At 45.1% G+C, this 24,357-nt stretch overlaps 1 protein-coding gene across 1 annotated transcript in view; it reads right to left on the reverse strand.

The window, feature by feature from the left end:
- Positions 1-24,357, reverse strand: part of LOC122559238 (collagen alpha-1(VII) chain-like) — a 247,948-nt gene that overhangs the window by 93,294 nt on the left and 130,297 nt on the right. Inside the window, exons 14-19 of the mRNA XM_087994572.1 lie at positions 21,943-22,095; positions 18,844-18,975; positions 17,223-17,366; positions 9,291-9,413; positions 7,148-7,291; positions 4,266-4,388 (exon numbers count right to left, since the gene is read on the reverse strand). Coding sequence (XP_087850698.1) covers positions 4,266-4,388; positions 7,148-7,291; positions 9,291-9,413; positions 17,223-17,366; positions 18,844-18,975; positions 21,943-22,095 — 819 coding nt within the window. The remainder of the gene's footprint in view (positions 1-4,265; positions 4,389-7,147; positions 7,292-9,290; positions 9,414-17,222; positions 17,367-18,843; positions 18,976-21,942; positions 22,096-24,357) is intronic.

A 24,357-nucleotide genomic window follows, 5' to 3' on the forward strand; every position in this document is an offset into this window, starting at 1 on the left:
GGAATATTCAACATTAGGGATAATTAATATTGGGGATCATTCACACTAGGGATTTCAACATTGGGATCATTAATATTGGGGATCATTAACTCTAGGGATATTCAACATTTGGCAGAATTAACATTAGGGATCATTAACATTGGGGATAAATAATATTAGGAATAATCAACATTGGAGATAATTAAAAGGCTCCAATTTGAGAATGGAGAATTCTTCTTAACATCAAAGGAGAACTTCCTCAAATTAGACTTTGAACCTCAGTACGTCAGAGTTTGTGGAGATTGCAGACAAGATCAGCATTTAATGCCTGTGAACTAGTTTCTTGCATAATCTTTCAGAGGGCAGTTAAGAATCAATCACATTGGGATTGCATGTCAGCCACACCAAGTCCAGTCGGCAGATTTCCTTTCCAAAAGGACATTATTGAATTATAGAGTCATAGAATCACAGAGCTGTACAACACAGAAATAGACCCTTCCGTCCAACTGATCCATGCCAACCAGATATTCTAAATTAATCTAGTCCCATTTGTCAGCATTTGGCCCATATCCCTCCAAACCCTCCCTATTCATATACCCATCCAGATGCCTTTTAAATTTTGTAACTGTACTAGCCTCCACCACTTCCTCTGGCAGCTCATTCCATACACGCACCACCCTCTGCGTAAAAAAGTTGTCCCTTAGGTCCCTTTTAAATCTTCTCACTCTCACCCTAAACTTATGCCCTCTAGTTCTGAACTCCCCCACCCAAGGGAAAAGACTTTGTCTAACCTATCCATGCCCCTCATGATTTTATAAACCCCTATAAGGTCACCCCTCAGCCTCCGACGCTCCAGGAAAACAGCCCCAGCCTATTCAGCCTCTCTTTACAGCTTAAATCCTCCAACCCTGGCAACATCCTTTTAAATCTTTTCTGAACCCTTTCAAGTTTCACAATATCCTTCAGATAGGAAGGAGACCAGAATGGCACGCAATATTCCAAAAGTGGCCGAACCAATGTCCTCTACAGACGCAACTCCCATACTCAATGCTCTGACTAGATGGGCTTTTTACAGAAATCATTGATAGCTTCAGAGTTATCTCACTGCGAATATCTTCATTTTCCAGATTTATAAACTGGAAATACTGATTTAAATACCACCAGCAGCTATGGTGGATATGAACCTGTAGTCCCAGAGCACTAGCCTCTGGATTGCTAGCCCAGTGACATTACCATAACAATCCTATCTCCCCAGGTGTGTTGCCAACCCTCTGAGTTTCAAGTTTTAATAATTTATCCTCACATCAAAGGTCAAGGAATCACCAATAAAGACTCAACACCGAGACAAAACATATTCTGGCTTCAGTTTTTCAATTTTCTCTGAAGGTGACACTTATTAATTATAAAGATAATGAAGATCTCTCAAGGCTCATCTATGAAGAACAGTTACTGGAAAATGGTTAGAAATATTGGGCAGATTGACTCAAGGCCTTGAGCATTCACAAAGAGTAACCTAGATGGAAGCAGATGGAGGAGCAGAGGAAGGCCATGTGGCCCATCAAGTCTGCTCCATCATTCAAGGAGATCATGGTTGATCTGATGATTCCTCAACTCCACTTTCCTGCTTTTTTCTCAATCACCCTTATTTCCCTTATTGATTAAAAATCTGTCTATCATAGCTCTTAATATACAGAATAACCCAACCTCAGCAGGTTTCTGAGAGATTCCACAGATTCACTACCCACTGAGAAGAAATTCCTCCTCATTTCTGTCTTAAATGTGCAAGCCGTAATTGTGAGGTTCTGCCCTCTGTCCCTAGGCTCTCCCTCAAGCTTAAACAACCTCTCTGCATTGAACATGTCGAGTCCCCAAAGAACTTTTCAATAAGGTCTCCTCTCATTCTTCCAGGCCCAACCTACTCAGCCTCTCCTCATAAAACAGCTCCTCCATATCTGGTATCAGTCCAAGTGAACCTTCTCTGGACTGTCTCTAATGCCAGTAAATCCTTCCTTAGATAAGGGACCCTAAAACTGTTCGCAGTGTTCCAGTTTTGGTCTGACTCGTACCTTGGATAGATTTAGCACAACTTCCTGTTTTCATACTCCATTCCTTCTGAAATAAATGCCAATATTCTATTTGTCTCCTCTATTACCCAATTGAATTTGGATGATAGTTGCAGGGATTGGAACCAGGTCCAGATAGATCTCACTGACTATGAGACCCTTGATTGGGGCTGCTATCCTAGCCCAATCAGGGAGCCCTGGCTGACAGGCATAAACAAGATATTCTACGTTCTGGCTCTGAGCTAGCTGTTCAGAGCCTACATACAATGCACATGTAAACAAAGGGTGCCTTGGTGATGGGATACCCCCTGCCTCCTTGTAGTTGTTTCACTAATACTTTAGCATGCCTGGATGAGGACACCAATATCCCCTTGTTCTGTAGCTTTCTGCAGTCCTTCTCCATTTAAATAATAATCAGCTCCTATATTCATCTCAGAACCTCACCGTTTCCCACATCATATTCCAGATGCCAAGTTTCTGCCCACTAACTTAACCTGTCTATAACTCTCTGTAGACTCTTTAACCTATCTATAACCCTCTGTAGACTCTTTAACCTATCTATAACCCTCTGTAGATTCTTTGTCTCAACCATACCACTTGCCTTCCCAATGTAAACTTGGTGACAAATATTCAATTCCCTCATTCAAATGAGAACAGAGGACATACTCAGTATGAAAAGGCAGGACAGACCGAAGTAATTTTCTCTCAAAAGAAGACTATTAACAGAGGTCTTTAGGAATAAAAGGGTTTAACAAAATCAGTTAACATTCTGGGGACTTGGGTTTGAATCCCACCATGGCAGATGGGGATATTTTAATTCAACAAAAAAAATCTGGAATTAAGAATCTAATGATGACCATGAAACCATTGTTGTTGTTGGAAAACCCATCTGGTTCACTGATAACCTTCAGGAGGGAAAGAAGTCTGCCATCCTTACCTGGTCTGGACTTCACGTGACTCCAGATCCACAGCAATGTGGTGGACTCTCAATTGCCTTGTAAAATGGCCTCGCAAGCCATTCAGTTGTAGCAACTACTTTAAAGTCTCTTCAAGGGCAAGTAGGGGTGGGTAGTAAATGCTGGTCAGCCAGTGACATCCATATCCCACAAATGAATAAAAAGAAGTTTGTGTAAAAAAAAGGTTTCCATCTCTTTCGGAGACCAAAACTATGAACATAATTTAGCCATTAATAAATCAAACGTGGCCTTGAGAAATTCCTCTTCATATAGACAGTGTGCAAATGTGGGGCTTATTCCCATACAGTGGACAAGGTGAGTTATTTGTTAACAAAAACTGAAAGAATTGCAGGTACTAGAAATCAGAAACAAAAACAAAATTGCTGGAGAAGCTCAGCAGGTCTGGCTGAATCTGTAGAGAGAAAGCAGTGTTAACCTTTGGGTCTAGTGGCCTCTTCCTCAGAAGTCAGGCCTTTTGTTTTATAAATGCATTCACAGGATTAGAGGGTCATTGGATAGACCAGTATTTGTTGCCCGGAGGTTAGTTAGGAGTCACAACATTGCTGTGGGTCAGGACTCCCATATAGGTCAAACCAGGGAAGGGTATTAGTGAACCAGATGGAATCTCCCCCACAGTCACCATTTACTGAACTTAAGTTTCACCATCTCCATGGTGGGATCCAAACCCAGGTCCCCAGAACATTACCTGGTCCCTGGACGAATAGGCCAGCCATAATACCATGAGGCCATCATCTCTCTGAGGTAGCACTGAGGGGAGGTGACAGATAATTCCATGAGGGAGGAAGTGACAGAAGGTCATGCTAAAAGAAAAACCACACGCTCTGGAAAAACTCACCATCAGCATCTGTGAAGAGTGAAAAATAGAGTTTTTGAAACAAAAATGACACTTCGAAATTATACAGTTTGCGATGGTCACGCTGTTCCTCTCTCCATGGACGTAGCCCGGCCTGTGGAGATTTTCCAGCACTTTTATTCCAGACTCCAAGCACTTGTAGTGTTTTGTTATTATAGAAGGATGTACCAATAGGATTAGATGAAACAGGTTTGGGATGAGGCCCTAGCATCTACCATAAATGCCAACCCAGACCAGTTGGACCGAATGGCCTCTTTCCATGTTGTAAACCCGATGTGACTCAGCGAACGAATCGGAGCCAAGCCACTGCAGGGCTGAAGGTCTTTATATGGCCTACACAGGACCCTCACGATATTGACCAACCCGCTACAACAAAAACAACAGGATACCCACCATCAGCACGTCGCCATGTGACCCTGTATGCCGTTGCCGTAGCAAATCCAACCCAGCTGACTCGAATCCGGGAGCTCTGCGTTTCGATGACGTGAAGGTTCGTCACACGACCCACAAGCGATTCTTGGGAAAGAAAAGGTTGTTTTAAGACAAAGAAACAGCTGATATTTCAAAAGAGCCAAAGGCCATACAGCCCACCAAGCTACTCTTCCCGAATTTTCTATCCGTCTACTCTCTTCAAGTATCAATTGCCTTTAGAACTTGCTTCAGAGAGCCCTTTGTCAAATTTCTCACTCTGGTTAATGTTAATGCATATGGTCAACAGGGACTCTATTGAACCAAACCCAACTGAATTCCCTTGGTAGTTCTGAGAAGATTCATCCATCGGTCTGGTCAGATTTGAATCCTCACCTTGAAGGTAAATGATCCTCTGCTAATTTCACACACCCATACCCATGGCCCTGGCACTGACTTCAATGAATGGGAAGGGGGTGGTATTAGCTCTTGATGAGATTGAAGACTTTTCACAATCAGAGCTCCAACCAAACTCAATGGGACCTTCATACCACCATCCCTTGTGACCAAACAGCTTCAGCGGAAATGGGATGGCAAGAAACTTTGCAGTTTGCTCTCAAAAAATCAGAAACAAACACCGCACAGCCCATGGTGTTGTGGTACTGGATTTGGTGAGACCATACATAGTTAACTTCTTACTTAGGTCATTGCACTACTGGAATGCGACATGTAATTGTAGTCTCCCTCCTTTCGGAAGGATGTTGTGAAACTTGAAAGGTTCAGAAAAGATTTACAAGAATGGAGAGTTTGAGCTATAGGGACAGGTTGAATAGGCTGGGGCTGTTATCCCTAGAGCATTGGAGGCTGAGGGGTGAGCTTACAGATGTTTATGAAATCATGAGGGGCATGGAGGGGGTAAATAGATAAAGTCTCTTCCCTGGGGTGGGGGAGTCCAGAACTAGAGGGCAAAGCTTCAAGGTGAGAGGGGAAAGATTAAAAGGGACCTAAGGAACAATGTTTTCATGCAGAGAGTGGTGAGTGTATGGAATGAACTTCCAAAGACAGTGGTGGAGGCTGATACAGTTATAACATTTAAAAGGTATCTGGATGGGTATATGAATAGGAAGGGTTTAGAGGGATATGGGCCAAATGCTGGCAAATGTGACGAAGACTTATTTAGGATGTCTGGTTGGCTTGGATGAGTTGGATGGAAGGGTCTGTTACCATACTGTACAGCTCTATGACTCTATATGATCAGGTCTACACTCACAGCAGTTTCTATTGTATTCATTCATGAGATGTGCGTCCTATAGTGTCTCATCCCCAATTATCTCGTACTTCCTCTTGCCTGTGTGGTAGGGACTCCTGCAATGCTGTTCGAAACAGACTTCTCGGATTTTTATCCACCGACAGTGAAGGAACAGTAATGTATCAGCACGAGCTTGGAAGGCCGAAGGGCCTATTCCTGTGCTGTATTGTTCTTTGTTTCTTATTTGCAACTCAGGATGTGAGTTGCTGGAAGGGGAACTTGCAAGGAGTGGGTGTTCGAGTGTATCTGCTGCCCTTGCCCTTCTAGATGGTAGAGGTGGCAAGTGCTGCTAAATGATCCTAGGTAAGTGGACATCAACAGGCTTGACTGAACATAGCTACGTACTGGGAATAGTAAAAAAGGATGTGGTTGGAACCTGACAAATTTGAGTCCCAGCTCCATGCGATCCCATTAAAGCTCCTTCTGCACATGCTCAGTAGCTATTCTTAGCGTAAAACTATACATAAACCTTTACTCTTCAATTGAAGAGAAGAGATACCTGCATTGGATACAGTTCTGAAAAGATCTACTGGAATGAGGAAAAATTAAGTACACTGGGGTTTGGCAGAATGAAAGATGATCATAATGCCAAACAACTTGACATTTTTAAAAAACTATTGGTTCAGGGGATGTACTGACACTGGCAAGGCCAGCACACATTCCCCACCCTTAGTTACTCCTTGTGGTTTGCTACAGCTTTCAGACGGAAATTAACAGTCGATGCTATTACTGTTGGTCTGGAGTCACATGTAGGTCAGGTAAGATTTCTTTCCCTAAAGGACATTAGTGAACTAGATGAGTTTTTAATGGTAATCAATGATAGTCCAATTTTAGCAATAGTGACCATGAAACTATCTGTTGTAGTGGGATTTGAACCAACGTTCTCAGAGCAATGGTGTGGAACTCTGGATTATTAGTCCAACCTGACCTGACCAGACCCCACCTACTGTTGCTCGTAAATCTAGAACTCAGGAGCACAGTTTCGAAACAATCCCAAGTGAGACAATGGGGAGAATTTCCAAGGTGAGACAGAGAATTTCTTCTCTCAGCAGTCTTCGGAATTCCCTGGAATTTCAATTCTTTGGAAAAATGTCCTTAGCCAATCTCAATGCCAGGAAGCTGGAAGGAGGGGGATTTGGGGCCAGGGTTACTAATGAGGAAGGGGTTTTAACTGCATTTTGGGGGAGGGGGTGATCACATCTCCAATACTCCATGCAAAAATGCCAATCCCTCCTAACAGAAATGATGCAAACTGTCAGGCTCTATCAGAAAAGGTGGTAGGAAACGATTCCATTAATGATTTCAAAAAGGATTGTGGACAAGGAGCTTACAGGGCAGTGGACAGAAAGCAGAAACTTGAAACAAAGTGCTTTGTTCTTTGAAAGAGCTAGCACTGGAGTAGTGGACCAAACAGTGTCTTGCTTTATGCTTAATGTCTGTAATTTCCATGACGATATCTCCACAGAGATTGGAGACCAATATACGTCACCCCAAGCAGCTCTTCAACCCTTCAGGCCTGGCCCTGATGTATCACCCATGGAGGTAGTTAGACACTCACCAGTTCTCGCAGTGACGGTGGCGAGAGGCCCCTGTCTGTTTCCCACCATTGCCGAAACTCCAATCACGTACACTGAATTCGGCTGCAAGCGTTCCACATCAAATACATTTGTGGAACTACTCAGCACTTGGCTCTCCTCAGTTCCTGATGTCAACAATGGATAAACGAAATGTTAATCATTCATTATTGAATCACAAAGTCCCTACCGTATGGAAGCAAGCCATTTGGCCCATTGAGTCCACACTGACCCAATCCCCTACCCCAGTGACCCTACATTCCCCATAGCTAATCCACCTATCCTATGCATCCCTGGATATTACAGGCCATTTCCCATAGCCAATCTATCTAATTTAAAAATTCCTGGACACTATTAGGCAATTTCCCATGGCCAATCCACCTAACGAGCACATCTTTGGACTGTGGGAGAAAACCCACGCAGACATATGGAGGACGTAGCAACTCTTCCAGATGTGGGCAGCATGGTGGCTCAGTGGTTAGCACTGTTGCCTCACAGCATCGGGGTCCCAGGTTCAATGCCAGCTTTGGGTGACTGTCTGTATGGACTTCCTCCAGGTGCTCGGGTTTTCTCCCGCAGGCCAGGTGAATTGGCCATGCTAAATTGCCCATAGTGATAGGTACATTATTCAGAGGGAAATGGGTCTGGGTGGATTACTCTGCGGAGGATCGGTGATGGGCCAAATGGCCTGTTTCCACACCATAGGGAATCTAATCTAATCCACATAGGTGAGGTTGGAAATGAACCCAGGTCCATGGCACTGTGAGGCAGCAGTGCTAACCACTGAGCCACCCTGCCGTCATTAATTAAATGCTAATTATTTATTCATAGGATGCTGGCATCACCAGCTAGGTCAGCATTTATTATAACTCCCCAGAGGGCTTTTAAGAGTCAACCACATTGCTGTGGGTCTGGAGTCACATGGAGGCTAGACCCGATATGGATGGCAGATTCCTTCCTTAAAGGACATTGGTGAACCAGACGGGTTTTTCACAGACACCATTAATTCTTAATTCTAGATTTTTAAAGATTGAATTCAAACTCTGCTATCTTTCATCGTGGGATTTGAACCCAGGTCCCCAGAACATCACCTGGGACTCTGGATTAAATAATCTCGTGACAATACCAATAGGCCATCAGCTCTGGAATAAAAATGTCGATGTATCACAGCAATTTGCAGCAGCTCAGGACCTCCCAGAACACATCACAGGCATTATCTCTTCAAAGTCATCAATCCCACAAAATGGGTCAGCCAATTTTGAACTGAGGTGGGGAGCAATCTCTTTATTCAGACGAGTGTGAATTCTTTAATATGTGATGAGGGTGTCACTGGGAAGGTTATCCATTTGTTGCTGGCCCTAATTGCCCTAGGAAGTGGCTTGCTAAGGCCTTTTCAGAGGGCAGGCAGTTAAACGTCAGCAAATCAGTGACCATACAAATGTAAAGCAAGAGTAGACCACTCAGCCCCTCGACTCTGCTATGCCATCCAACAAGAGCATGGCTCATCAGACTGGCCCATATTACTGATTATCCACCATAACCTTTCAACCCCTTGCCTGTCAGGAACCTAACAACCTTTGCCTTAAAAATATTGACAGCAAACAATTATTAACAAAAGTAAAATGTACCCAGGTGGGTAGATTATCTCCCAACCTGAATGAAAGACTTTCATTTATATAGTGCCTCCAAGTGAAATGGCGTTACAAAGTGTGGTCATTGACGGAAGGTAGGAACTGTGGCAGCTGACAGGCACACAGCGAGATCCCACAGGTGGAGCTGACAGAATGGTCAGGTTGTCGGCTTTAGTGATGTTGGTTGAACAATTGAAAAATTGGTCTCCACACCACAGAAATCTACCCACCAGCCCCGCACCCTCCCCCACACCCTGTTCTTCTTCAAAGACCATTCCATGCCATCTTCCCAAAAGGGTAAAATGGCCCACTGTTTACCATCGTATCTGCAAATAGCACCAACATCATGCCCTCAACACCAGCACCAACCTGAGCCACATTTAACAAGTCAAACCTTGAAGGTGGCGCCAAATATTGGCATGAAGGCTACATTCACGTAGCGCCTATCAGGGGCAGGAATACCTCCTTAAAGCTGTCTGAAGGTGAGGGAACCTACCGTCAGCACGCTTCCACGTGACCTTGTATGCTGTTGCCTGGGGCATCCCTCGCCAGGTTATTCGAATAAGATTACTCCGAGTCTCAAGGGCACGGAGCTCTGTCACACGCTCAATGGCTGTAGCTTAGGTTGTGCAGGTTGGAGAGAAAAGCAAAGATATTTGAAAGATTCACTCACTGAGCAAGTGTACTATTCAGCCAAATGGTACCAAGATGATGGACTCTGAGTCCTTTTATTCATTCATCGAATGTGTGCGTTACTACTTAGGCAAAATAAATATTCAGGAGAAGTTCTGTTATACAGTCAGATATTGTGATTTGAATTTTAAAGGTACCTTAACAGTATTATTAAGGTTAACAATACAGGGCGGCACGGTGGCACAGTGGCACAGTGGTTTGCACTGTTGCCTCACAGCACCAGAGACCCGGGTTCAACTCCCGCCTCAGGTGACTGTGTGGAGTTTGCACATTCTCCCCGTGTCTGCATGGGTTTCCTCCGGGTGCTCCAGTTTCCTCCCACAGTCCAAAAATGTGCAGGTTAGGTGAATTGGCCATGCTAAATTGCCCGTAGCGGTAGGTGAAGGGGTGAAATGTAGGGGAATGGGTCTGGGTGAGTTGCGCTTTGGCGGGGTCGGTGTGGGCTTGTTGGGCCGAAGGGCCTGTTTCCACACTGTAAGTAATCTAATCTCAAAGACACACACAGCTGAAAAGCATTGATAGATTGAGTACCCTGAGCACATATAAAGACAGGAGAAAGTGAGGACTGCAGATGCTGGAGATCAGAGCTGAAAATGTGTTGCTGGAAAAGCGCAGCAGGTCAGGCAGCATCCAAGGAGCAGGAGAATCGACGTTTCGGGCATGAGCCCTTCTTCAGGAATGAGGAAAGTGTACCAAGCAGGCTAAGATAAAAGGTAGGGAGGAGGGACTTGGGGGAGGGGCGTTGGAAATGCGATAGGTGGAAGGAGGTTAAGGTGAGGGTGATAGGCCGGAGTGGGGATGGGGGAGGAGAGGTCAAGAGGAAGATTGTAGGTTAGGAAGGTGGTGCTGAGTTCGAGGGTTGGGATTGAGACAAGGTGGGGGGAGGGGAAATGAGGAAACACATATAAAGACAGACTGTCTATTTTGATTTAATCCCTGCCCTCCCCTTCACTGTTTGATCACACAGCATTGCCCTTTGATGTGAAGGGCTCTGCTTGTCACTGGCCACTCGGTTGTTTCCTTTCTTCCTGGTGGTGGAAACTGAATAAAGATTCATGCACCTTGTGCCTCTCACTGTGTCTCACACCTGCACACACACAACATGGGTGCTGGGGAAAAAATAAGTACTACCACAGTTAGGTGGTAGTGTGGGAAAAAAAAAGATTAAAAAACTGGAGTGTCAGAGGTTTTGTTCACTCTGAGGAAAAAAATAAAGACAGACTGCAGGGTTTGGGTAGCTCAGTTGGCTACAGCATGCTGCAGAATGATGTCAACAGTATGCATTCAATCCCCTATATTGGCTGTCATAGTTGACAGAGTCCTCCCTCCTTACCTTGGTCCATTTTTGACAAAGCATGTGGCCCTCCAAGCTGTACAAACACCTGTCTCCCTCAAGTGGCCATGGTCCTTTGTATATTATAGGTAATTACCGAATGTGCAGGGCTTTCACAGCTGATTGGTTCTGAAGTGCATAACAGCCTCAAAGCTTTTACTGCCAATTTGCAAAGTTTATTTTTGTTCTCGTTGCCTTTTAAGAGACTGGTCATTTGGCATTTAGTTAGTTTGGTTTAATCGGTGCCCAAAGGACAAAACATTCTCCCCTTCCAACTCAGTTTTGATTTAGCCCCTTCCCGCTCTCCCTTCCCTTTGATGGTCTGTATTGCCCTTATTGCGTGTCAATTAATCAGTTGGGTGATGTACTGGTGGAGCGAAATAGATAAAACAAAGTACAGTGGATGATTGGTGATGGGGAAAAAGTGTTCAGTTGTGTGTAAGACAATAAAAACAGAATTCTGAAAAGGGAACATGTCATGTCTATGCTTGAGGTCAGAGTCATAGAGATGTACAGAAATAGACCCTTCGGTCCAACTTGTCCATGCTGACTAGATATCCCAAACTAGTCCCACTTGCCAGCACCCGGCCCATATCCCTCCAATCTCTTCCTATTCATATACCCATCCAGATGCCTTTTAAATGTTGCAATTGTACCAGCCTCCACCACTTCCTCTGGCAGCTTGTTCCATACACATACCACCCTCTGCATGAATAGGTTGCCTCTTAGGTCTCTTTTATATCTTTCCCCTCTCACCCTAAACCTATGCCCTCTGGTTCTGGACTCCCCGACCCCAGGGAAAAGACTTTGTCTATTTATCCTATACATGCCCCTCATGATTTTACAATCTCAGCCTCCGACGCTCCAGGGCAAACAGCCCCAGCCTGTTCAGCCTCTCCCTATAGCTCAAATCGTCCAAGCCTGGCAACATCCTTATAAATCTTTTTTCTGAACCCTTTCAAGTTTCACAACATCTTTCTGATAGGTATTCATGAATACTGACATTTCATCTGTCTGCATGCTTGAAGCCATCTATATTTACACACAGGGTTCTGTTCTATGTGGGCAAGAAGTATCCTTGGGAAAAGGGTTATGGAGGTTACCAATCGCTGCCTCATTGCCCATGGCAACACACCGGCCAATCGGAATCCACCTCCCTGGTGTAAGGTTAATCAGCTACCAAAGACTGACAGTTCCTGCGGAAACTCCACGCCAACTATAGTCCAAGCAATCAGCACCCTCTTCTCATGCCGTATAAATCACTGTTCCCTTTCCAAAATTGGTTTTGTTGTGTTTCAGAGTCGAGAGTGTGGTGCTGGAAAAGCACAGCAAGTCAGGCAGCATCTGAGAAGCAGGAGAATCAACGTTTCAGGCATAAGTCCTTCATCAGGAAATCCTGATGAAGGACTCTTGCCCAAAACGTTGATTCTCCTGCTTCTCGGATGCTGCCTGACCTGCTGTGCATTTCCAGCACCATATTCTCAACTCTGATCTCCAGCATCTGCAGTCCTCACTTTCTCCTTTCTTGTGTTTCAGTCCTGATGAGGGCAAGCTGGAAAGCTTTGACTTGGTGACCCCTTTTAGCAATGGGACTAGTTCCAATAAGTTCCAAGTTTGCAATAGGCACCGTCGCTCCTCTTTTCTCTGTCAACTCCATAATGTTATGGTGAACACAGTCGCAATAATTATTATGGATTTCCTGTTATATTCATCCTGAGCAATGAACAATTCCTTCTTTAAAAAGACATTGAGAATTACTGTTAAGTATATAATTAACATCACCTCACTAGTGCCATGTTAAATACAAACTTCACACTGAAATGTTTCCATGCTGCAATTATCAATGCAATAAGTAATAATCATTTTGCAATATCTAAACCACAGTCTATTTAATCACAGATCTTCAGTGTGTGTGTGTCTGTGTATGCAGGACTTCAGTAAGGTTCAGCACTGTGAAAAATGATTGATCTAGTGCACTTAAATCTACAGCTGAAAGGCTACTGTTTCAGATTCAGATTGAGGATTGCAAGCAACATGTTTCAGACAGTCAATGGTCCATAATTTGTTGATTTAGTGCAGTGTTGTGTACCTGTAGTCAGACAGCATTTGATGATTGAATCATTCATCAGTAAGAACTTGGGTGGTGGGGCAGCAGTGTTAGTGTAACAGATTGACTTTGATACTGCGTGGGGAGACATTAAATCTGACTGCACACATGGAAGGACCTAAACCTCTGGTGTGTTAATGCCACATGGACGTACGCGGGAGCAACGCGTTGTGAGCCTCACTGTAATGCATCCAGTGATTTGTCAGTGTCAATCAGACAACATAGCACAAGTTCAACACAGGCAAAATACTGTGGATGCTGGAAATCCGAAACACAGAGCAACTTGTTCGCCAACCTTTGAACTTGTGTAGGCTAATGTGGGGCAGGGGAGTCAAATGGCAGGGGGGTGGTGAGGTGGAGGGTGTGCAGGAGCTAGTGCAGGGACTCGTCAGCGTTAATGTGACCTCGTTCTGCCTCTGCAGAAAGTACATCAGCAGGATCTCCCTCTCATTACCACCTTTTGAAGGGTAGGTAGGGAGGGTCAATAATTGCTGGCCAGGCCCCAGGTCCCATGAGGGAACAAAAGGAAGGATGGTGTGAAGTGTTAAAAGGATTCCACGGGGCTGATTAATAGCCTGACTAAAGCTCTGGAATAGCCCTTATATTGTGGCACAGATTCTAGATCAAACAGGCCAGTCAGACAACTTGTATCACTGCCATGGTATCACAACAACAGACATTCCAATCTGACAGTACTCGCTCCTTGCCTTCAGTCACTCTCTCTCTGTGTCAGCTCTAATTGTTTATAACATATACTAAACCCTGTACCCAGACTATATGTGTCTGTCAGTGACATTGCGGCTCTGTAAATAGTTAGCACTGTGCAACTTTAGAGGTTGACAGACAATCCTGACTCAGAACATTAACACTGTTTCTCCACAGATGCTGCCAGACCTGCAGAGTTCCTCCAGCAATTTCTGTGCCTGTTTCCGATTTCTAGCCTCCCCAGTGTTTTGCCTTTAAATTGTAGGTACCTGACTCAAGGAAAGCCTGACTACCTGTGATAACCATAATGTAGACGGTAGAGAAACACCACAAACAGCCGCTATCATTTTCCATAGCCATCACCCCTGAAGTGGGACTTGAGCCCAAGACCGTCCAATGGATAAGCTGGAGTATTAGCAAATGAGCCACCTGGGCTCCAGGAGAACAATACACAACAGATATACATGCAACTACCTCCTGAGGTCTCCTTTAAGGACCATTAGTTAAAGCCTAGGAACATGATACTCTGAGTTCAGGCACAGCATGTTGTCAACATGGTTTATGTGAGGGGGCTGGGGCTCTTAGTGTTGGAATGATACTGCAGGTGGACATAAAGATAATGAGGTCAGCTTTATAACTTCCAAATTGCTGACCCAGAGCAGCGCCTTACCCCAGAGTGCTGTACAATTCTTTGATTTTGCGATTAGTGCCTGTGGGAGAGGCCCAGGCAAATCCAAAGACTGCCCGAACGCCTGCTCAAACTGGTCTCGCTTTCCAACCACCTTGACAACATTCTGCCCACTGGGGAAGACAGAGCAAATGGGTCAGAGCTCACACTCCTACGGGGGAATCCCCTCAGAGCGATGGCTATTTACTCCCAGTACTCTGGCCGCTGTGCAGGGATTCAGAAAACATCAAACCTGCCCATCACCTCACAGTGTGTTATTTCACAGCTGAATACACAGACAAAGGGAAGGTGACATGTTTGAGGAGGGGCAGTAACACTGGTCAAAGTGAAACCATGTCCCTTATGGAGAGATACAAAGAGACATGGACTGTCTCCCGTAGACACCACAACTGCCAGTCAGAAAGAAACACGGATGTTTCTAATTGCGGAGGGGTACTGGCAGACCCCAATGGCATTTTTTAAATTCATTTGTGGGCATTACTTTTGCCCGTCCCAAGTTGGCCCTTGAGAAGGTAGAGGTAAGTTGCCTTCTTGAACCACTGCAGTCCACGTGCTCTAGATTGACCCACAATGCCCTTAGGGAGGGAATTCCAGGATTTTGACCAAGTGACAGTCAAGGAATGGTGATATATTTCCAAGTCAGGATGGTGTGTGGTTTGGTGGGAAATTTGAAAGTGGTGGTGTTCCCATGTATCTGCTGCCATACAGTCATACAGCACGGAAACAGACCCTTTGGTCTAACCAGTCCATGCCGACCATAATCCCAATCTAAACTGGTCCCACCTGCCTGTGTTTGGCCCATATCCCTCCAAACCTTTCCTATTCACGTACCTATCCAAATGTCTTTTAAACATTGTAATTGTACACACATTCAGCAGTTCCTCAGGAAGTTCAGTCCACATACGAACCACAATCTGTAAAACAATTTGCCTCGCATGTCTTTTTTAAATCTCTCTCCTCTCACCTTAAAAATGTGCCCCGAATCATGAAATCCCTCATCTTAGGGCAACGACAACTACCATTAACTCTATCAATACCTCTCATGTTTTATGAACTTCTCTCAACCTCCCATGATTCAGTGAGAAAAGTCCCAGCCTATCCGGCCTTTCTTTATAACTCAATACCCGACAACATCCTGGGAAATCTGTTCTGAACCCTTTCCAGCTTAGTAATATCCTTTCTATTATGTGGCGACCCAGTACTCCACAGAATTCCAGAAGCGGCCTCACCAATGTTCTGTACAACCTCAACATGACTTTCCAACTCCTACACTCAAAGGACTGAGCAATGAAAGCAAGCGTACTAAACGCCTTCTTAACTACCCTCTCTATATGCAACGCAAACTTCAAAGAATTATGTACCTGAACCCCCTACGTCCCTCTGTTCTTCAACACTACCCAGGTCCCTACCATTAACTGTGTAAGCCCAAAATGCAATTTCTTGCATTTATCCAGATTGAACTCCATCTGCCATTCTTCAGCCCATTGACCCCCATTTGATCACGATCTCTTTGTAATCTTGGAAAATCTTCTTCACTGTCTACTATACCACCAATTTTGGTATCACCTGCAAGCTTACTACATTCTCATCCATTTATTTAAATGGCAAACTAAACCAGCACTGATCCCTGTGGAATACTGCTAGTGATAGGTCTCCAGTTCAAAAAGCAACCCTCCACCACCACTCTCTGTCTCCTACCATTAAGCCAATTATGTATCCAATTGGCAAGCTCACCCTGAATCCCATGTGACCTAACTCTACCCTTGTCCTTCTCGATGGAAGGGCCATGGGTGCTGTCTGAGGATCTTTGGTGAATTTCTGCAGTGCATCTTGTAGATAGTACACACTGCTGCTACTAATGTTGAGCATCTATAGGGTTTCATTGTGAAATAAGGAAGATGCACTTCAATCGTCTTGGCAAATGCTGCTCCATTTCTGTAATTTCCTGTTTAGTTCAGACATCCTCAGACGTAGTAGTCATTTTATTAATGGCTGTAAGACAAACAGCTGAGGGAATCACGCAAGGGCTCAAGGCCAAACCCTCCTTCTCTGACAGAGCAACCTGGCCTTACTCAAGATAAAAAGACTACATTATAATCCTGATTCCCCAACTACAAGAAGCAATGGAAATACAAAGAGATCAACTTGGATGATTTTTTCATTCACGGGATGTAGGCATTGTTAGCTGGCCAGTATTCATCCCTAATTATCCTTCAGAAGGTGGTGGTGAGCTGCCTTCTTGAATCACTGCAATCCATTTGTACCCCACAATGCTATTCAGGAAGGAATTCCAGGATTTTGATTGAACAACAAGGGAAGGAATGGTGACATATTTTCAAGTCAGGATGGTGGGTGACTTAGAGAGGAACCTGTAAGCGGTGGTGTTCCTAAGTACCTGCTGTCCTTGTCCTACTGGATGGAATTGGCCATGGGTTTGGAAGGCGCTGTCTAAAGATCTTTGGTGAGTTGCTGCAGTTTGGTACCAAACTGTTGCTAACCTGATGGATGGAGTGAATGTTGAATGTGCTAGATGGTTTGACAATCAAGCTTCTTGAGTGTTGTTGGAGCTGGACCCATCCAGGCAATTGGGGAGCATTCCATCACACTCCTGAATTGTGTCTTGTAGATGGTGGACAGATTTGGGGAGACAGGTGGTGAGTTACTTGCCATAGGATTCCTAACCTCTGACCAGCGTTTGTGGCCAATAGGGCTATTCTATTTCTGGTCAATGGTAACCCTGGGGTGTTGGTACTGGGGGATCCAGTGATGGATTGAATGTAAAGGTGTGATGGTTAGATTCCCTCTTGTTGGAAATGAAAGTTGCCTAGCCTGAATGTTATTTGCCCAAGCACGCTTAAGAAGAGCAAGCTCAGTGTTAACACAGTTTCAATCCATCGCTTACCTGCTTGAACCACAATGCTGACAGGATTTCCTTCTCTGCCTCCAGAAAGTGGCGACACGTTAATGTAATAGGTTCCCCCTTGTTGCACTCGGTCAATGTCAAATATTGTTGTGTCATGTGACACAATTCTGGTTACCTCATATCCTGAGCAGGAAAAGACCAGGTTAAATGTAAAGACCAAGTTATATGTAAGGACTAGGTTATATTTGGGCACAATTTCAAAATGATCAGGGCACACAAAACCTGGAACGACCATCAACTATGAGATGGACAGTGTGTACCTTCGGAAGATGCAGGATGTGACAGACGAAGGTTAAGGCAGAGATGTGTAAAGTGATACATGTTGACTGGATAAATAAGAACAAAAGAAGTTCAGCTCTGTAAAGCCTTGAAGACTGGAAATGCTAACTTTGTTTCTCTCTTCTCAGCTGCTGCCAAAGATGCTGAGGTTCTACAGCACTTTATGTTTGTTACAGATTTCCAGCATATTTTGCTTTCATTAAAAAAAACAGGTATGATTCAGAGACAGGTGCAGGATCAGAGACATTTAGAAGAACATGTACCATTTGTACATACTCCCCAAAATCTTTGCTGGTGGGAGGGCAGGTTGAGGAAGTGACGAACAAAACATTGTGGATCCTGGGCTTTAGAGGGCTGGAGCACACAGGCAAGCGACTTGTGTTAAATCTGTATGAATTGCTGGTTCCCATCTATCTGCTACCCTTGTCCTTCTAGCTAATAAAGGTCAAAGGAGCCTTGGTGAGTTACTGCAATGTGCATCTTGTAGATGGTACACATTGCTAATACTGGGTGATAATGGTGAAGGCAGTAAATGTTGAAGGTATTGGATGAGATGCAAATCAAGTGGGCTGCTCTATCCTGGATGGTGTTGAGCTGCTTGAGTGTTGTTGGAGCTGCACTCATCCAGGCAAGTGGGGAGTATTCCATCCCACTCCTGACTTCCGCCTTGTAGATGGTGGACAGGCTTTGGGGAGTCAGGAGGTGTAGTGATTGGAGCCAGGTGGATCTTGTTAATTATGAGATCCTTGACAGGGGTTGTTAACCTGGGCCAATCAGGAATGCCCTAGCTGACAAATATAACCAGGGGATTGGGCACATGGGTGTCTTTTCTAGAATGTTAATAAAGTTATTTTAAGTTGGTGCTTTTCCCTATGTGTTGCACCTGCACACACCCAAACATAAGTGCTGATGAATATGAGCACTACTGCTGTAGTGTGGGAGGGAAACAAAAAAACATTTTTAAAAAAACCAGGAGATGAGAATCTCCTCAGCTGAGGACTGACTCTGAACTGGCTGGCCACAGTCAGTGTACAGTGTACAAGTGAATAAAGGGTGACTTGGTGATGGGATACTGGCCTTGGTGCAGTTATTTCAGGCGACAAGTTACTTACTGCAGGATTTCTAACCTCTGACCTGCTCTTGTAGCCACAGCATTTACACGGCTGGTTTAGTTCAGTTTCTGGTCAATGGTAAGCCTGCCCCAGATGTTGCTAGTGGGGGATTCAGTGAGGGGCAACTCAGACAGGGTTATTTTGTTGATGCAATATTATGTTGGCTGTGGTGCAGTTGTAGTTTTATGTATGATACCCTCGAAACATACCTGTTTGATCTCTCCAGACAATTTTATAAGCTGTTGCTCCTGGTATTGCAGTCCAGCTGATCCGAATCCGGCCTCCTGTTGTATCCACTGCTCTCAGATTTGCCACGGTGCCCAACGGGATTTCCTTTTCCACTAATTATAAAATAGAAAGAAAAATGATAAGACAAAAGCAGTAGTTACCATCACTCCCTCTCCTAACAAGCACCTGGTCACTGTGTAATCATCTCAATGTTACAGAGTCATACAGCATGGAACCAGACCCTTTGGTCCAACCAGTCCATGCCAATCATAATCTCAAACTAAACTAGTCCCACCTGCCTGTGCTTGGCCTATATCCCTCCAAATCTTTCCTATTTATGGATTTATCCAAATGTCTTTTATATGCTTTAACCGTACCTGCATTCACCATTTCCTCTGGAAGTTCATTGCACACACACTGTGTTTAAAATAAAAATTGCCCCTAATGTCTGTTTTAAATCTTTCCCCTTTCACCTTCAATTATGCTCCCTAGTCTTGAAATCTTCCACTCTCGGAAAAAGACACCTGCCGTTCACCTTTTCTAGATTAATGGTACTGGAAGAGCACAGCAATTCAGGCAGCATCCAAGGAGCAGCGAAATCGACGTTTCGCGCAAAAGCCCTTCATCAGGAATAAAGGCAGTGAGCCTGAAGCGTGGAGAGATAAGCTAGAGGAGGGTGGGGTGGGGAGAAAGTAGCATAGAGTACAATGGGTGAGTGGGGGAGGGGATGAAGGTGATAGGTCAGGGAGGAGAGGGTGGAGTGGATAGGTAGAAAAGGAGATAGGCAGGTAGGACAGGTCCGGACAAGTCATGGGGACAGTGCTGAGCTGGAAGTTTGAAACTAGGGTGAGGTGGGGGAAGGGGAAATAAGGAAACTGTTGAAGTCCACATTGATGCCCTGGGGTTGAAGTGTTCTGAGGCGGAAGATGAGGCGTTCTTCCTCCAGGCGTCTGGTGGTGAGGGAGCGTATTCACCTTTTCTATGCCCCTCATGATTTTATTAACCTCGGTAATGTCTCCCCTCACCTTCCTACGCTCCAGTGAAAAATCTCCCAGTCTCTCCAGCCTCTCCTTATAAGCAGGACCCTCCATTCCCAACAATATAGTTTCTGAACCCTCTCCAGCTTAATAATATCCATGGGGTATACTTATTCAAATTCATTCATGGGGCACAGGTGCCATTTGTAGACCAGAATTTATGGCCCATCCCTAATGGTCCAGAGACCAGTTAAGAGTCTGGAGTCATATGAAGGTCAGACCAAGTAAGGACAGTAGATTTCCTTCCCTGGAAAGCATTAGTGAACCATATGGAGTTTTGCAGCAATCAACATGGTCACTATTAGGTTAGCTTTCTATTGAATTCAGTTTCCATTATCTGCTGTGAATGGATTCAAACCCACGTCCCATATCATAAGCCTGGATTACTAGCCCAGTGATAATACCACCTACCCATGTATTCCATGTGAAGACTGAACACTGATCCAAATGTGTCTTTTTATATATAGAATCATAAAGTCCCTACAGTGTGGAAGCAGGCTATTCAGTCCACCAAGCCCACACTGACCTTCTGAAAAGCTGGCTGTCCCATCTCGAGACTTGCATCAACATGGAGGGTCCCTCAGAGGGACAGGTCTGAACTAGAATTTCTAAGGGGCCCTTAAAGGTCAGGCCCCCTGCTTTCGAAAGGGAAAACTGCTCAGGATCACCCACGTGTCACGCAGTCCTTGCCCACTCCCCTCCCCCCCCCACCCCGGCCTTTTTTTTGGGAGATGAAGCCACTAGATGGAAGGAAGCCTCCTCTATTAAACCAATCCACCTGCCTTACACGTGTGGCTCCATTCTGTTTTCCCCGGTCGGGCCCCCTCACCAGCTTCTTCTATCACAGAGTCAGAGATTCATTCAGCACAGAAAAGGCTCTTCGGCCAATCGAATCTGCGTCTTTTAGTCATGCAACCTCACAACTGGAGAGAGTCCGCCCAGTGACAGAACAACGGACACATTAGTGTTAAGTCAGGGCTCTGCTTCTGCCTGATTTCTCAGGGCTAAGAGGTTCAGGACCATCCATTTCTCCCCCCTCTCCCCACCCCGTACCTCATGTTAGATGTTGCTGTTGTGTGTTGTTGAGAGAGAGGGTAGCCCCTCACAGGAAGGAAGGGGGAGGCCGAAGTGCCTGTCGTTGTAAGAGGGGAGAACTCCTTTTTCCAGGGATTACGAGGAATCTTCAATATGGGAAGAGACAGAAATGGAGGCTCTGGTTTAGCACCACACCCATGGAGTCCAAGCCCTGACCCAAACACAGTGGACCCCTGCCCCACCCCAAATGCCTGGGCTTCAGTTATTGGGCTCTGATATAAGCTCCCCGCCCTGGGCCCTGCTCTTCAGTCTAACTCATGTCTACAAACTCATGAGTGAATTCAGAAGTATGAGGCAATGGTTTTCGAGGTGTGTTCACTCCTGCTTTGTGAAGACAGAGCACTACAGGTAACTGCTCTCCATTACTATTCTATTCTGAAATGTGAGTATCGCTTTAAGGCCAGCATTTAATGTCCATCCCTAATTGCCTTTTGAGGGTGATGCTAGTTTCATGGTCACATAGAGGGATATGGACCAAACATAGGCAAATGAGACTGGATTAGCTGTGAAAAGTGAGCGGCGTAGACAAGTTCGGCCAAAGGATGTAAACCTCTATGACATTTACTGAGGAAGGGTCACCCAAGCCCAAATGTTAACTCTCATTCCTCTCCACAGCTGCTGTCAGAGCTGCTGAGGTTTTCCAGCAATTCCTGTTTTTGTTTTACTGAGACTAGCTTACAATTCCGGAGTTTTCTTCAATTTATTGTTTTCAATTGGAGTATTGCTGAAAAAGGCATATTTTGTCAAAGCTTTTTGTTTTGCGTTCATTAGGACAATTAGTCATAAATACAGATTTATGGGGAAAATCAACATGTAAGCAAATTTACACAGTACCCAGCAGTTAACTGTCAATCACCAGTAACGGGTGCATTCTCGATGGCAATCATTCTACCACAGTCCATTTGCTACCCGATCAAAGTGTTTCTAAGCAGCTCCTTTTGGATGTACCTGTCTTTGACATGGTGGCTGGTGTTGCGACTTCCCTGCCATTATACAGCGTGTAGAGTGTGATGGCATATTCAGTACCAGGAGAGAGGTTGATAATGTCATAGTTGTTGGTGGTGGCAGATAGCACAGCTTTGCGAGATTGCATCTGTTCCTCTGTGGAAAGCAAAAATAACTTTTGTCAGTTTTTGATCTACGGTTTCTGAAAGGGAGTTACATCCAACATTTCAGATACCAAAGTCATAGTTCATATTATCACTTATCATAGAATCAAAGAATTCCTACAGTATGGGAACAGGCCATTTGGCCCAACAAGTCCACACCAAACATCCGAAAAGTAACCCACCCAAACCCTATTGCTCTACATTTACCCCTGACTAATGCAGCTAACCTAAACATCCCTGAACACTATGGGCAATTTAGCTTGGCCAATTCACCTGATCTGCACATATTTGCATTGTGGGTAGAAACCGGAGCACCCAGAGGAAACCCACGCAGACAAGGGGCGAATATACAAACTCCACAGACAGTTGCCCGAGGTTGGGATCGAACCTGGGTCCCTGACACAGCAGTGCTAACCAATGAACCACTGTGCCGCCCCTTGGAAATGTTGCACAGATTGGAACAAGAGGTGTTGGTGTGATAAAACATTTGCTCAGTCAGTGTTGAGCCAGGATTCCAAATAGCAGGACACCGGCCAAAGGACAGGCCAGTGTGTGAACATGACTATCTGCATGGTAGCATTTACCTCGTTTGCAAACACTTCCACAGCTGGTGAGAGTCATGTGTTAAATGTGTTGATAATCTCAGCAGGACTCAAACCCACAATCTTTTGTTGGCACTGCCCGTAACATTGGAGTCAGGCAACCCTTATTCATTCGACCAACTCAAAAGCTGAAGTTGCCACTATGCCATTAGAGTGAGAACTGGTGAGTTTAACCGGAGGGTCACCACAGCTCTGGCAAGGGGCACAATTGAGAAGGCAGGTCCTTCATGGTAACCTGATCCAGTGGAGGAATTGAATCCAATCTGTTGTTGCCGAAAAGTATGGTGCTGGAAAAGCACAGCCAGTCGGGCTCTGTCTAAGCTGCAGGAGAGTTGACGTTTCAGACATAAACCCTTCATGAGGGATGCCTGATGAAGGGTTTATACCCGAAACATCGATGCTTCTGCTCCTCGGATGCTGCCTGACCTGCTTTTCCAGCACCATACTTTTCGACTCTGACTCTCCAGCACCTGCAGTCCTCACTTTCTCCCAAACTTTTGGTTTCTTGCGAACAAGCCAGCCAGGCGACTGAGCTAACAAATCCCCACACATTAAATTTAAACCCTCAGTGTTAGCGTAGCAAGAGTTAAGTTGCTGGCTGGGTTTAATTGATTAACTCAGTGACAGAGGAAGTGAAAAGTGGTACCGAGGTTGGTCAGCACTGGCTGAGGTTACCGGAAAAGACCCTCCTTCTCATCCTCTCCCCTCGCCTGAGGCATGCTGACCCTCAGGATAAACCACCACCAGGTCTGTCTCTCTAATGAGAAAGCAGTCCTACAATTTAGAGCTCTTGTGGTGCAGTGGTAATGTCCCTGAACCAGGAGGCCTAGGTTCAAGTCTCACCTGCTTCAGAGGTGTGTAATAACATTGCTGGGCAGGGATATTAGGAAATACCTACAAGGCTGTACTGTGAGGATAGAGTGAGCTATGTGACTGAGGTGTTGATGAACTCTATCCATAAGGAATGTTGTCTTGAGTTCCAACAGGCTTAGAGACGAATTGTTACTTGTTTCAGTGACACCCGCTCAGAAGAAAGTTGGTCAATAGAATGTTCTAAAGAAGTTCCGAAACTCCACCTGGGCCATACAAAGCCCAGAGGGGTGAAGGGAGGATTGAGGGGCTGAGTCTATTGGGGAAATGTCTTTATTGCACAGCCTGTGGTCTAGAAGAAGCAAAACCATTCTCTCACAGCTCAGCCGCCCTTTGCACACCCCTCTACCCAATGTGTCTGAACTGCTCACAATCACCAATGACTGCAGTCAGTCATGGATGTCACTACCCCAGTAGAATCCCTACAGTGTGGAAGCAGGCCATTCGAGTCCACACCAAACCTCTGAAGGCGGTCCTACCCTATCCCTGCATTTCCCACAGCCAAACCACCCTCCCTACATTATCTTTGAATTGTGGGAGGAAACCCACAAAGACACAGGGAGAGTGTGCAAATTCCACACAGACAGTTGCCTGAGGCTAGAATCGAACCTGGGACCCTGGCACCATGAGGCAGCAGTGCTAACCACTGAGCGACCATCTACCTCTGTTGCTGCAAAGACACTAGTCAGCTACCCACCATTCAGCTTGGCTGGCTGCTGCCAGTAAAAATGAGAATGAAGAACATAAATTAATCAGGTTGTACCATTAAATATAGACAGTTT

This window comes from Chiloscyllium plagiosum, unplaced genomic scaffold (assembly GCF_037043375.1).
Source record: "Chiloscyllium plagiosum isolate Xiang-an unplaced genomic scaffold, Cpla_swu_hap1 HiC_scaffold_14, whole genome shotgun sequence".
Classification (NCBI taxonomy): Eukaryota; Metazoa; Chordata; class Chondrichthyes; order Orectolobiformes; family Hemiscylliidae; genus Chiloscyllium; species Chiloscyllium plagiosum.